We start from the raw sequence: 14,856 nt of genomic DNA, 5'->3' as shown, positions 1-14,856 counted from the left end.
GGGAATAGCCAGCCCGAGTCATTCCCAGCCCGATGGGGAATAGCCAGCCCGAGCCATTCGCAGCCCGATCGGGAATAGCCAGCCCGAGTCATTCCCAGCCCGATGGGGAATAGCCAGCCCGAGCCATTCGCAGCCCGATCGGGAATAGCCAGCCCGAGTCATTCCCAGCCCGATGGGGAATAGCCAGCCCGAGCCATTCGCAGCCCGATCGGGAATAGCCAGCCCGAGTCATTCCCAGCCCGATGGGGAATAGCCAGCCCGAGCCATTCGCAGCCCGATCGGGAATAGCCAGCCCGAGTCATTCCCAGCCCGATGGGGAATAGCCAGCCCGAGCCATTCGCAGCCCGATCGGGAATAGCCAGCCCGAGTCATTCCCAGCCCGATGGGGAATAGCCAGCCCGAGCCATTCGCAGCCCGATGGGGAATAGCCGTGTGCTGTGTTAGTGTGGGGCCTCCCCGGTTAAAGTTGGAGCCTGGCCGGGTTGCCTCGCAGGCGTTCGGAGGGAGTGCACAGCGTTCGGGAGGGAACGGGCAGCGAGCAGGGATCGGCTCTGCTCCTGTCGGAGGCTTCAGGCGCTGGGTAAATGGGGACTATTCATCCTGGATGTGTTTGCTGAGGAATACAGCAGAAAAACCGAGCCGAGATGAGATCAGTGGAAAGGGAAATAGCAACCCCTGTTAGTTCTCCGTGTAGGACTTGGGTTTCCGAGGGAATTCTTCACGTAAATAATGTGCTCTGCTTTTCTGTTTCAAGGGAAGAATCAGAATGAGTTGTTCCTGCGAGGCTCTGAATCCTGCAATGCGTAGCAAGAATGGATTAGTTTAGGGGGGAAACCTCAAGCTGGCAGAGGAAGGATGGTGAAAGGCAAAGGAGAAGTGGGACATGGAGTCACGGGGTGCTTAAATAACAAAAACTGCACAAAATGCAGAAAACCCCTTGGGACTCGTGCTGGGACATCAGAGCGAAGTGGCAGCAGCCCAGCCAAGCTCCTCAGAGACCCTTCTGTCACAAAATAAAACCTCGGTGGCAGCAGGCGCAGGCTGGGCACTGACCACACCTCCACGGGCTGGGATCTGCAGCCAGGAGTCAGGATTTGCTCCCAGATTTTGGGGAGGAGGAGGAGGGGGAGGACGGGGCTGGGCAGGCTCTGTTCCTGCCAAGGCTCCAAAACCAGAGCTGAGTTCTTCAGAAAGAGCAGCAGAATTATCCTGTGGGTTTGGGATGATGCTGGAGAAGTGTTCTTCCTGTACAAAAGGGGTGAGAAGCCTTTGCTTTGACATTTTGCTTACAGTGCTAAGAGAAACTCAGAGAAAATGCAGCCTGTTTTGAGGGGGAGGAACCAGGGTCACTCCAGAACCGGTGTTCAATCCCTTTATTTCTGTTCAATGCCCTCTCCCTTGCTCAGCTCCTCACTTCCAGGCTTTGCTGCTCTTTCAGGAATGCATCAAGCCTGTAAAAGTGGACAAAAAGCCTGGAAAAGCAGCAGCAAAAATCAAAATCGAAGCTGATGGAAGCTATTTCCAGGTCAATCAGGTATGTGGGGTCTTTTGTTCAGTGGGGTGTAAAAAACCCAGACAAATGAGTGTATTTTAAGTATTTTAGTCATGTTCATCCATTTAATTCTTCAAAGAGAACCAAGGTGCTGCTGTCAGCATTCTTGTATCTTTTTTTCTCTTTAATTTATAATCAATAATTCTAATTTTGTGCCACTTTTGTGCTCTGAAACACTGCCATTAATTACTCATAATTACTCATAATCATATTAGTATCAGAGCAGATAAGCTGAGATTGTATTAAACTTTAATTTATAAGCATTTCAATTTATAAATTCATTTCTAAGCAGTCATTTTATTTTATAATCAGTAATTCCAATTTATTCCAGTTTTTTATGCTCTGAAACACTGCCATTAACTAGTGATGATTTTCAGTATAAGAGCAGATAAGCTGAACATTTTATTTCTTTTAGCAATATTTAAAGATTGGCAGTTCCAGGTTGTTTGAGACATCTTTTGTGCTCACTCACAGAGAGATTTAACCAAGATATTTTAAATAAATCTTGCAGTGTTCTTTTAAAAATAATATTTCAAAGTCTTTCTTTTAAAGCTTGAAGAATTCAGAAGCCTCTTGCTTCCAAAATTCAGGCTGAGTTTTTCCTGTTTTCACCAAAAAAAGTTGGCATTGCTCAGTTGACCAGGCTGGGAATTCCTCTAGGAATGGAACTTTGAACTTTAGGCAGATTTTGATGTTAAAAAAAGGGGATACAGCACTTCCAAAGGAGTCTGGTTCCTTATTTTGAAACTTTAATAGCACCTCATTTCCTGGTCTGTTCCTGGCTTTATTGAGGAGTGATGATTAGAGGAGAATGTCTTGGGAAAACCAATTTATTCAGGGTAGATATAAGGAAAAATATTCCCTTCCACTGCCTGGGATGAAGTTGGTCTGGGATGAAATCCCTCAGCAAATTCCCCTTTCTGTGCCAAATAGTCCCATTAAAAGCAGCAAACTTCAGGGGGCTTTGTCCTCATCTTACTAAAAATAAAGACTTTTTTAAATGATAAACCAAAGGCTTCAAAAGAGCATAATTTTCATTATTATTTGCAGTAAAGGGAGGGAAATGGCTCCTTAAATTCTGTGCTGGGATCAGAACTGAGCCTGCTCTGTTTCTTTGTAGGATGGGGAGGCACAAAGGCTGGAAAAGGCAAAAATCACCCTGAACGATTGCCTGGCCTGCAGTGGCTGCATCACCTCAGCTGAGAGTGTTTTAATCAGCCAGCAGAGCCACGAGGAGCTCTGCAAAGTGCTGGCTCTCAACAAGGTGGGTCCCTCTCCCCTCTGCAGAAAATCCACAGGAAAAGGGAATTTCAGAGCCCTGAAGGATCCCAGGCTGGTCTTGCTGCACTGGTGTGGTTTATTCTCATTTTCTAAAGAGTTTGGAAGGATTTAATTAAATTAAATTCAATTAAATTCCTGCCTCAGAGTGAGTGTGGGAGATGCTCTGTGGTGCTGACAGTTGTGCCTGTGCCACGTTCATTTGGGATTGTTTGGTTTTATCCCAGGCTGCTGCTGCCAACGAGCAGAAGCTGGTGGTGGTTTCTGTTTCACCCCAGTCCAGAGCCTCCCTGGCTGCAAGGTGCAAACTGGGGGTTCTGGAGACAGCAAAGAAGCTGACCACGTTCCTGAAGAGCTTAGGCAAGTGTGGGATTGTGTTCTGAGGGGACTCGGGGCTGAGGGTTCAGCACAAATGGATGGGGTTTAACCCCCACGTGGATTCCAAACTTTCCACAACTTCAGTCATGTAATAAACTTGGAGTGAGGGAGGGAAAGCTTGGAAAAAGGAGGGAGAGGGATTTTTTTTATAAGGGCAGATAGTGACAGGACAAGGGAAATTATTTATACTGCCAGAGGGCAGGGTCAGGCGGGATATTGGGAAGGAATTCTCTGTGAGGGTGGGGAGGCCCTTGCACAGATTCCCAGAGAAGCTGCCCCTGGATCCCTGGGAGTGCCCAAGGCCAGGCTGGAGCAGCCTGGGATAGTGAAAGGTGTCCCTGCCCATGGAACTGGCTGATCTTTAAGGTCCCTTCCAACCCAAACCATTCCATCATTCTATAAACCCTGTAAAGAACCATTTAAAAGAACTTTACATTTTAGATTTCCATCTCTCCTGTCACTTCTACTCCTCTTGCTGTGCTGAAAACTGTTCCCTCTCAACTGCAGGCCTTGGTGCCTGTAACCAGGTTTCACTCTGGTTCAAGTGGAAGTTTTTGTGTTGTATTTTGCTGTATTCTGTGGGTTTAACCCAGCTGCTGTCCTGCCCAGGTGTGCACTACGTGTTTGACACAACCTTCTCCAGGAACTTCAGCCTCCTGGAGAGCCAGCGAGAGTTCGTGAGACGCTTCCACAAACAAGCAGAGGACAAAAAGGCTCTGCCCATGCTGGCCTCTGCCTGCCCAGGTATGGGTTCAGTTACAGCTGCAAGCAGAAATCCAGCAGCTGCTCAGAAAGGTGGAAATGGAAGTTTTTACCTGCAGGGATTATTCTCTTCACAGCACAGAGATGTTGGTGTTAAAGCAGTGGTGAGACATCTCTAAAATGAATTTGGTGTTACAGTTCCTGTGCTTGTTGTGCTGAACTGAGGCTGAAAATGGTTATTAATGCACATTAAACCTGGGGTTTGGGGAGACTGGGCAGAGTAAAGGCTTGCTTCTTATTTGTTAATTTAATTTGCTGATTCTGCTCCTTCCAGGTTGGATCTGCTACGCAGAGAAAACCCATGGCAGCTTCATCATTCCCTACATCAGCACCACCAAATCTCCCCAGCAGGTCATGGGCTCCTTGGTCAAGGGCTACTTTGCAGAGCAGCAGGTAAAGCTCTAAAAATGCTCTTCTTAATGGAAAACTCCTCAAATTGGAGACTTTAGGCTGAACTTTTAAAAATTTTGCTCTGTGTTACACACATTTAAGGGTCAATATTGCCTTGCAGAAGGCAGCAAATCGTTCTCACTTCTGTTCTAGCTAATGCGTAGTAATTAGGGCATAACACTTAGCATGGGCTCATTAAAGCCTCTGGATTATTTGGGAAAGCTGAGGAACTTTATTTCTCAGTGTCTTTGTGCTCCTGTTGTTTAAAGTTGGTGAATAATTTCAAATGAGTGACCCCAAGCCAAGGCTGCAGTCGGTGCTTACGTGCAGATCCTGGCTTGTCTAAAAATGATCCCTCATTCCCATCCTGATGGATGTTCTGTTTCTGTTCTTAGTCTGTAACCTTTGGAATCTTTCCAGATGGGAGCTGGATATCCACAGGCTGGAGTTTAAACAAACAGCCTGGATTTGGCCGGGAAGGAGCTGCAGCACCCAGTGGGATTTATTGTGGGACGTATTGGCCACTAACGAGCAGTGCTTTGACACTTACATGAGGCAGATGCTGGCAGCGGCAGATTTGGGACAGAATTTGGCAGCTTCTGGGAATATTTGGCACAAGAGACTGAAACAATGGCCTGGGGTCAGTGACCTGTTTCCTCAGGCTGTGCTTATTTCGTGCATGATCCCGAGGTTCTTGTGGGACTCCAGACCATGGCCTGGTTGCTGAGCAGGGGCTGAGCTGTGGGAGCAGGGAGGAAGTTTATTCCCTAATGGCTTAATTAGGGATTGGCTTCTCTGCCTGACCTTGGATCGTTGCACTGGAGTGGGGGAAACTTCCTGGAGCTAAAGGGAGCCTCAGGAAAGATGGAGAGGGATTATTTCCAAGGGCGTGGAGTGCCAGGACAAGGGGGAATGGCTTGCCACTGCCAAAGGGCAGGGTTAGATGGGATACTGGGAAGGGATTCCTCCCTGTGAGGGTGGGGGAGGGGCTGGGATGGAATTCCCAGAGAAGCTGTGGCTGCCCCTGGATCCCTGGAAGGGTCCAAGGCCAGGGTGGACAGCGCTTGGAGCAACCTGGGATAGTGGAAGCTGTCAGGGGTGGGACTGGATGGGCTTTAAGGTCCCTTCCAACCCAAACCATTCCAGGATTCCATGAAACCTGTGAAGGACCATAAATGCAGGCACTGACTGCAGCTGAAATTGGCTTCTAGGGGTGAAATAATTGCATTTATGTATAAATATACACAAATATTCAGTAATAGGGGGGATTGTTCCAGGGGCATTGAGGCATTTCCACCACTCTCCTTTGCTCCTGGAATGCAGCTCCCTGAGGACAGGGAGGATTTTGGCTGCTCCAGCTGCCCAGCCTTGTCTCTCTTGCAGCACCTACCCCCTGACAGGATCTACCACGTCACAGTCATGCCCTGTTATGACAAAAAGCTGGAGGCCTCCAGGCCAGACTTTTTCAACCAGGAATTCCAGACCAGGGATGTGGATTGTGTCATCACCACAGGTAAGCAGATCCACAGGAGATTCCCAATTCCAGCGAATTCTGGGAGCCTCAAAGTGTTCCCTGGCTTTAGTAACTCTTTGCCTCTGACAGAGGTTGGATATTGATCTATATTTACATTTTAATAGTGCAAATCATGCCCTGGTACAATGCAGATGCAGTTTAGGGACTGCTCTGTGGGGTTTGTTTTGCTGTATCCCAAAAATAAGAGCTCTTTGTGCCTGGTTCTGCTCTAGGAGAAGTGCTAAAGCTGTTGGAACAAGAAGGAGTGTCCCTGCCAGATGTAGATCCTGGTCCCCTGGATACCATGTAAGAACAAAATCTCATTTCAGTCATGTTCTCTTTCCTGCAGGATTGAGAGAGTTCAGAATTTCCTTTTTCCTGCTGTTTTACACAAGTGTGTTTGCACTTGGTTTGGTTTCTTGTGTCACTTGAACCAGTACAACTGGGAGTTTAAATATTTCATGTACAGAATATGGTGAATTTCCACTGGACAGTCACTCCAGCTCCTTTCATCCCACAAAAACCTGCTGCAGGCTTTGGGAAGTGCGAGATTCTGTCCCAGTGATAAAAATTTCCTGAAGCAAAAGCTATTGCTGTGCTGTCCCTGCTCCTCATTACCAGAGCTACTGCAAAGATCCCAGAAGGAAAGCAGAAATAACAAATATTTAGGTCACTGAGTTAATCTCCAGGAGACTGTTGGTAAAAAATGACACTTAAGACATGTCAGATGAGCCTGGGGTTGTTGAACTGAAGAGGAACATCTGGTCAAGGGCCAGCTGCACACACTGGGGTGGGGTAGAATCCCATTCTGTGGTCTGAGGTGACAGCAGGGCTGGTTCTGCACTGAGCACCCAGAGCTGCCTTTGCTTCCTGGTGAGAGGAGCATTCCCAGAGCTCCTGGCACATAAACACCAGAAAGGTTCATTAGCAGCACCTCTCTGAACTATACAGGATGTTTCATTATAGAATATGGAATCCTGGAATGGTTTGGGTGGGAAGGACCTTAAAATCATCCAACCCCAACACCTTCCACTGTCCCAGGTTGCTTCAAGCTGTGTCCAACCTGGCCTGGGACACTTCCAGGGATCCAGGGGCAGCCACAGCTTCTCTGGGCACCTGTGCCAGGTGACACAACTCCCACTGGGCACCACGAGGCTCTGGAGCTGGTTCCCAGGAGAAAGGGAAAAGCTGGAGCTCAGCAGGAGCTGGTTTTTGGCTGCTCCCATTGTCCTGAACCCCCTGGAGCTTTGTTTTATCCCGAATCCCTGAAGTTGCTGCTCTCTCCTCTCCGCAGGCTCGGCAGTGCTGCAGCAGAGGAGCTCATCACCCACCGTGGCGGGGGCTCGGGGGGGTACCTGGAGCACATCTACAGACATGCAGCCCAGGAGCTCTTTGGGATCCACGTGGACTCAATCCAGTACAAACCTCTCAAGTAAGAAGCTGAAATCCTACAGAAAACTCAATTTTTCTGGAATTCTCTGTTGCTGTGGGGCTGAACCTTTCTTTGCAATGTTAAACATTTCACTTCCAGGCCTGAGAGCTGGCTGCTCCCTCCCCCAGCTGCTGAGCAATAAATCAGCCAATTCCATGCAGCCCTTCCCAGGGAGAATTCCAGCCCCTTTCCCACTCACACGCTGGAGTTTGGCCTGATAGATTTTCCCACTGACAGTTTTTCGAATAATTGAGAAGGCAGAGCTGTCATGGAGCTGGGATTCCTCACCTGGGATCAGGCCAGTCAAGTAGATTTGTCACTAATTATTGATCCCAGAAAACCTTGGGGAGGGGCTTTGGGGCTCTGTTTAACTGTAATGAAACAGGAAATAAATCATCTGAGTTTGGGCACTGAGGCTCGTCCACCTGAGATTCCTTCTGGCCTCCCAGTTCTAATTTAGTGTATCCCTTGGAATTAATTATATCCCTAATGAGCAGCGTTTATGTTTAGGATTCCCTCATTTAGGAAGCAGAAAAAGCAGTCTCAAATACTTGCTAAAAATCAAATTACTTACTTTTTTATCAGGAGCAGGTATTCCCACTAACCTTAGGAATCTGGAATCCTTCAATCAGGCTTTGTTCCCATGTTTTATGATCCGGTAGAAGTTAAAAATCCCCTCGGGGGCTCCGTTAATGTTGGCTGAAGGAACTCAGGTCTGTTACAGGGAAAGGCTCCATTGGCTGAGCTTTGTCCAGCACAGGTGTCCTTCAGCAAACTCTGCTCAGGTGCCTCAAACAGTCCTGGAGAAGGCTCTGGAAGGAATTCCTTCATGTTTCCTTTGGATGGCACAGAACTAGGACAGCTCTTAAATGAGATTCGCAAAGAATTTGGGTTTAGCACAGGGCCCTTTGAAGTTTAAAATAGAAATTCATTTGGAGAAGACATTTGCTGTGCTCTGCTCCCTCAGGAACAAGGACTTCCAGGAGGTGACCCTGGAGAGGGATGGAGTGGTCCTGCTCCAGTTTGCTCTGGCCTATGGATTTAGGAACATCCAGAACCTGGTGCAGAAGCTGAAACGGGGGAAGTGCCCCTATCACTACGTGGAGGTCATGGCCTGTCCCTCAGGTGAGGCTGCCCAGGGGCACATGCAGGGCTGGGAGGAGCTCCAGGGAATTCAGTGCAGGAAAAATGGGTGATTTCTCACACTCTTGAGAGGTGTGACAGCCACAGCATCACAGATCCAGAGCTGTGTGTAGATTTTCCTACCTCTAAGCCAGTAATTCCTCAGGATTTAAGGAATTGCAGCTAAATTCCATCACACAATTGATTAATTGCTTCTAAGGAAGATTTCCTGAGCTCTTTGGCACCTGAGGGGCTTTTTCCCCTAAAATTGCCCAAACATGACCATTACACATTCAGAAAATGCTGCTGTGGCTGGTGGAGAAAGTCACTTCCTACCTATCTTATCCCATTTTCCTTTTCCTGCCTGCTTGGCTCCCTTGGGATGTGCTGGCAGGGAGCAGGGGCAGCCTGAGCCCAGCCTGGGCTGATGCTGAGGGGCCACTCCTGGCTCTTGGAGCTGCTCCTTCCCAAGGATCCACACAGCTCTGGGAGCCTCCCGCTGCTCAGCCCAACTCCCAGAACTTTTCCCTTTCCTTCGGCTGAGCCCCCAAGGCTGGACTCACCTGGACTGGGCTCTGGCTCCGTTCTAGAGGGAGGAGATAAGAGCTGCAGCTCTGGCAGATTCCCAGCTGGAGCCAGCCCAGGAGCTCCCAGCCCCAGGGCCCTGCTGCTGAGAGATAACCAGGGGTGAACCTCAGGTCCTGAGGTGTTTTCATTCCTGCAGCTGTTTGCAGGAGCAGAGGAAATCAACTGGAATTTTTTTAGGATGGTTTTCTTGCTGAAGCTGAAGTTCTTGATCCCTTTTTTCCCCCCAGGCTGTTTGAATGGAGGAGGGCAGATCAAACTGGAGGGGGAATCCAGCAAGGAGGAGCTGCAGCAAGTGGAGAGGTTGTATGAATCTCCGAGGGCTGAGATTCCCGAGGAAAACCAGGCTGTGGGGAAGCTGTACGAGCACTGGCTAGGAGGCTGGGGCTCAGAGAAGGCTCTGGAAGTGCTGCACACGGAATACCACGCCGTGGAGAGGGCAAACACTGCCCTGAACATCAAGTGGTGAGGGCTGCCAAGCCCAGGCAGACACTCAGTGCCTTCTGAACTCACATTTGGGATTCTCCAAGGACTGCTGGAGCTCTGTGCAATTCCTGCCTCTGGCACTGCTCATTCCTTCAGCTTTAGGATGAGGGGATGTGAATAAACCCCAAAGTCTGACAGAAAACACATCAAGAGAGGCAGAAATGCAAACCAGGCTGGAAGAACTGACCCTGCACTGCTCTAACAGCCCCATTCTTGCCAGAATGGAGGAATTCCAGGATTTAAAGTTCATCTCCAGACTGAGCTTTGTGCCACATCCCAATATTCCTCCCCCAGGCCTTGCTGGATTGTCACAGCACTCAATTCTTTGGCTGCCTCTGCTGCAACATCCTCATTTCATTACAAATGGTCTCATTAGGCCTGGAGTTCTCACATCGCACTGCCCTGCAGCTTCTGTGCCCTCAGAGGGGGGATCCAAAGCCTGGGCTCATCCCTGGGGCTGGATCAGTGCCTGCTGGAATGGGACTGGAGTGAATGCTGCAGAAAATCCTTGTAATTTCTTTTCCTTAAATTATAGTAATTTATACCAAGAGCAAATTACATCTCTCTCTTTTCTTCCCAAACACACAGCAGGGAGTCACAGAATTGTCCCACTTAGCCACCCTCAGCAGCCACTCACTGAGGGATAATATCCCTAAATCCAGACAAAACAGGCAGTTACTAGTGGATAACATCCCTAAACTATGAGAAAATAATTCCTGACCTTGTGACTGGCAGGAACCAAAGCCTCCTCTGCACTTTATTCCAATGAATCCACAGAGCACATGATGATTTTCATGTTTTTAATTAAAAACTTTCCATTTTTCAGGTGTTGCTGATCGTTAATGACCTCACAGTGTTCTAAGGCATCAACCTCCCACTGCTGCCCCCTTCCCACCCTCCTGAGGAGCAAATTGGTGCTTCCAGGGAATTCCCTTCTCCATGCGGGGATTTGTAACACCCAGGGGTTTGCTAAACCAGAAAACATCTTTGACAGGGAGAGGCTCGAGCCTGGAATGCTGAGACCATGGATCAGTGCACAGCACAGTTGGTGTCTGCTCAGCACGTGCACGTCAGCCCAGAAATGCACAATCAATTAAGCTAGACTAGCTGGAAATTAAATAATCAGGGCTCTACATTTTGTCACTTCCCCAGTTCCCAGGTCACCAACACAAACAGAGGTCACTGAAGCTACCCAGGACACCCTGGGATCCCTGTTCTGGGCATTCTGGGTGGCTCTTCCTGCCCTGGCACCAGGAAGAGCTGGAATCTGTCCCAGCTTTGAGCTGTGGAGCAGGCTCAGGGTTGGTTAAACACACAGGAGCATCCCTGCTCCCAGGATAAATCAAATTCCAAAGGAACACCCAGGCGATATCCACAACTCCAGCATTTCATGTAAACTGAGGAATTCAGGCCATGGGACCAAGGGAGCTTTTGCAGCTGGATAAATCCTTCCCCTTCCATGGAGGGGAGTAAATCCAAACTATAACTTAAGGAAAAAAGAAAACCTTGTTCTAGTTTGTAGCAAAGGAAAAAGCCCCAAACCAGACTCCAGTGGCAACAAAGAAGTTCACAGTCCACACATGAAAAACCCTGAAATCAACTCTATTCCAGTGCTGGAAGCTGCCATGAAACCCTCATTTTCTCCACAAAAAAAAAAAAAAAAAAAAAAAAAAAGGGAATGACTTTACTGGTGTAAAGTGCCTCCCACACCTGCAAATAAAACTCTGCTCCTTTCTCAGCTTAAAAATAAGTAAAACACAGCCCTGATTTTGCACAAAGTGAAGGCTGGGGAGGCCTGGGAGCCCCAGCTGGTCCCCGGCCCAAGGACAAGGCAATGTCCACGGAGTTGGCACCAAGTGTTTTCCAGTTTTTATCCTGGAGAAAGCAAAGAGCAAGGCATGCCTGGCAGCACTTTGGTGTTTGCTGCCTAAAATCTGTCCCACCTGGGAAAATCCCTCCCAAAGCCAGAGGGGTTGGGGCAGATCGTGGACACCCCATGTGGTCCGAGGGCTTCCGAAGGCAGCGACTGGGTCACAAATCCCTACACAAATCCCTTTATGACCTACTGGAAAAATTGGGAAAAAAGGTGGGACAAAACCCCACCCAAACCCTGCAGTGATGAGGGTTTTGTTAGCACAGGGCTGGAGTTGGGTGGGTACCAGTGACACCAGTGGCTTCCCAGCTTCCCGTGGGGATCCAAGCCTCCACCCCCATCCCTGGCCTGAGAGGGGCCCAGGGTGGCTGGAGCAGGACAGGAGGGCCAGGAGGGCTGCCAGAGGTTCCAGAGCTACGTGGCTGCATCCCACAACCCCTGGGAATGGGATGCAGCCCCCAGGCCTGGCAGTGCAGGCAGGGGAGCCTGGTGGTCTGTGGGGCACAGCTCCACCGTCCCGGAGCATTCCAACTTTTCCTTGGCTCCCTTCTGTGGCCACGGGGCTGCAGGACGTGGCAGCTCCTGCACTGACCCCAAAATTGGGAGTGTCCCCTGCTCCAAGCCATGTCCTGACCTTCTGCTGGCAGCAGCCACATCCCAGCACCAAGGGGGGGTCACCACAGCCTGGGCTCTCCAAAGGTATCCAGGTGCTGCTCCACAGGGAACTTCCCAGGCCCGGGGAGCCGGACGTGGTGCCGGAGGGGGAGCAGAGCAGCCTCAAACAAGCAGGTTAAAAACACAAACCAGTCCCCAGCTGGGAGTGAATCCATGCTGGGCACAGCCAGGAGGGAGCCCTGGCACCATGGGGACGTCACTTCTTCTCCAGGAAGGGCCCGAAGAGCCCCCAGTCAAAGGCCAGCATGGCCTGGGGGTTGGGCCTCTCCTTGGGCTTCTTGAAGTTGTCCCTCTCAGAGCGCAGCATCCTCAGCACCTCCACAGGGTCCGTCCTGCCCGTGAACCTCTGCACAGGCTCCTCCCTGCAAGGACAGCCCTGCTGTGCCCATGGGGACAGGATGGGACCCCCACCCTGCTGGGATGGACAACGGGGGCAGTCCCATCCTGTGCTGGGCCCTGCTGGGGCACACGGGCGGTCTGGGCTGACCCCATGTCCAGGCTCCCTCCCCTCGCTTCGGGCTCGGATTTCCCACCGGTTCATGAGGCCATCGGGAAAAGGGATGATGCTGGAGGGGAAAGGGGAGTGGATTTTGGGGCAGGGCCCCAGCAGAGCTTACGTGACCCGCAGGAAGGGGTTGTACAGGAACTCCTCCTGCAGCGTGGAGGGCACCGTGGGCAGGTCCTCATCATCGCGCTGCTGCCGAGGGAGCAGAGGAGTCCAAATCCTGCTGCCATCCCACACCCCCCAGCCCCTACCCTGGCACAGGGGGCACAGCCACTTACTCTGGCCCATGCCAGCTTCTCCTTCACCATTTCATTCTCTGGCTCCACCTTCAAGGCGAATTTGAGGTTTCTGACAGTGCATTCATGGCCACAGAAAACCTTCTGCAGGAGACAGCCGGCATCAAACCCGCTCCCAGTGCCAGATCTGAGCCCCCTCCTAGCTCCAGGAGCCCTCCCCAGGCTGGGAGGTGTGGAACACTCACCGTGTCCTTGGGCAGAGTCCCCAGGATTTGGGTGAGGTTGGTGTGCATCTGCTCCGCCGTCCCCTCAAAGAACTGCCCGCAGCCCCCCACAAACAGGGTGTCACCTGTGGGAAAGGGGGCTGGGCACTGAGGGACCTCAGTGCCAGGGATGGGGGTGCCAGGGGGTGCTGGGATCACCCCAGGAGCTCTGAGTGTGGGGGACAGGCAGCACACAGGGAGTGTGTCCCCAAACCCATGGGGGGCACATGGGTGGGTGGGATACCTGAGAATAGAGCCGGAGCATCCGGGGAATCGTCCTCCCACATGAAGTAGCACATGTGGCCCGAGGTGTGGCAGGGGGTGAAGAGGCACCTCACCCTGATGGCCCCAAACTGGGGGAGAGAGGGTCAGGATCCCACTGAAGGGGACAAACAGGCCTCCCCAGACCTCTCCATGCCCTGCCTGGAGCCCAGCAGGTCACAGATCAGATGGGGGTTGGATGGGTCCAGGTGTGCCTGCTCTGATGGCATTTGGAACCCGGCCCCAGGAGAGGGTGGGATCATCCAGCACAACCCCAAAGAGGCTGAGGTTGGGATGAGATTTCTCCTCCATCCCAGCTTTGAATCCGTGGGGCCACATCTGCAACTGCCCCAGAGCACAAAGAGCCGAGCACGGCCCAGCAGCACCAGCCCCACTGGGGACCACGGTGCCACTGGGGACAGTGTGACCACCCCACTCTGCTCCCCACTGGGGACCTTGGGGACCACCAGGCAGGACCCGTGTGTGGGGTCTGAGCCCCGAATATCCCCACACTCCTGCAGCCACGCACCGTGAGCTCCTGGCCATGGGTGACCTTGTGCGTGAGGGCCCCGATGCGCTCGTCAGCACCGAACACCTGCAGGCCGGGGAAGAGCTGGGCCAGCTCCTCGTTGCCCCTGGCGTGGTCCCTGAGGGCAGAGGAGGGGATTGGGAATGGGCACTGTCCCTGTGGGGACATGGCCGCCCCGACCCAGCCGCACCTACCAGTGGTGGTGGGTGGTGAGGATGGCCCTGAGCACCACGTCCTCCTTCCTGATGATCTCCAGCAGCTGAAAGGGACCCAGAGCAGCGGTGAGTGGCAGAGGAGGTGACACACACACACACCATGGCCGTGTGGCACCAGGCAGAGGAATCCCCCAAAACCCCGTGCTGAGGAGCCGCAGGGTGACGGTGGGACACAGGTGTGACCCTATCGTGCGGAGTGGAGCAGGTGGATAGGAACAGATTCCCTGGGAACAGTGGCATTTGTGGCCGGTGCTTTCTTAGTGGAGGCACAGAGTCACTGCCACTGGCCACAGCGAGGGCCACATGGCACTGCCAGCCCCGGCACGGCTGCCAGGAGGCTCCGAGTGCCAACTTAACATTCACGGCCAGGAACAAACCCTCGGCTGCTCCCGACTCCGCTCCTCCAAGAGGAAGGAAATGTCCGAGTCAGCACCAAACGCTTAAAACCCGCGACAGCGCTCGCACGCTGAGGGGGTGGTACAAGGGGACACGGGGCAGAGGGACACGGGGGTCACAGCGACCCCGGCCGCTGCCTTCCCGGCTCCTGGGAAACGGGACTGGGCACGGGAAACCCGCTCCAAAGGGCTGTTTGGGGTTATTCCCGCTTGCTGTGGGGTCTGCAGGGCTGCGGCACGGGGAGGGAACGGCTGAGGGAACCCGGGATTCCCGCGCGGCCCAGGGCAGGGGGACAGGGATCCGCACCCCACATTCCATCGGGATGGAGGGGTCTGTCCTGCCGGTGGGATGCTCCATGTCCGCACGGATACCTCCGGTGGGGGGCCACCGCCCCCGCGAGGGGCA

The 14,856-nt window shown here is 52.0% G+C and overlaps 1 protein-coding gene across 2 annotated transcripts; it reads left to right on the top strand.

Moving 5' to 3' along the window:
* The first annotated feature begins 27 nt into the window (after window positions 1-27).
* Window positions 28-10,321, top strand: NARFL (nuclear prelamin A recognition factor like). Of its 2 annotated transcripts, none has more exons than XM_017734023.1 (11): window positions 28-580; window positions 1,439-1,534; window positions 2,673-2,816; window positions 3,058-3,190; window positions 3,818-3,952; window positions 4,245-4,363; window positions 5,744-5,873; window positions 6,107-6,179; window positions 7,168-7,305; window positions 8,273-8,430; window positions 9,243-10,321. In XM_017734023.1, the coding sequence occupies exons 1-11, from the start codon at window positions 383-385 to the stop codon at window positions 9,479-9,481; spliced, it is 1,563 nt and encodes a 520-aa protein (XP_017589512.1). In that variant the 5' UTR covers window positions 28-382; the 3' UTR covers window positions 9,482-10,321. The 2 variants fall into 2 exon arrangements, with proteins under 2 accessions (XP_017589512.1, XP_008631636.1); XM_008633414.2 differs by lacking the exon at window positions 28-580 and adding an exon at window positions 1,148-1,258.
* Window positions 10,322-14,856: the final 4,535 nt, after the last annotated feature.

Source organism: Corvus brachyrhynchos, unplaced genomic scaffold (assembly GCF_000691975.1).
Source record: "Corvus brachyrhynchos isolate BGI_N302 unplaced genomic scaffold, ASM69197v1 scaffold5, whole genome shotgun sequence".
Taxonomy (NCBI): Eukaryota; Metazoa; Chordata; class Aves; order Passeriformes; family Corvidae; genus Corvus; species Corvus brachyrhynchos.
Note: the sequence above shows the minus strand (reverse complement) of the source record. Positions and strands in the feature narration are given on the sequence as shown.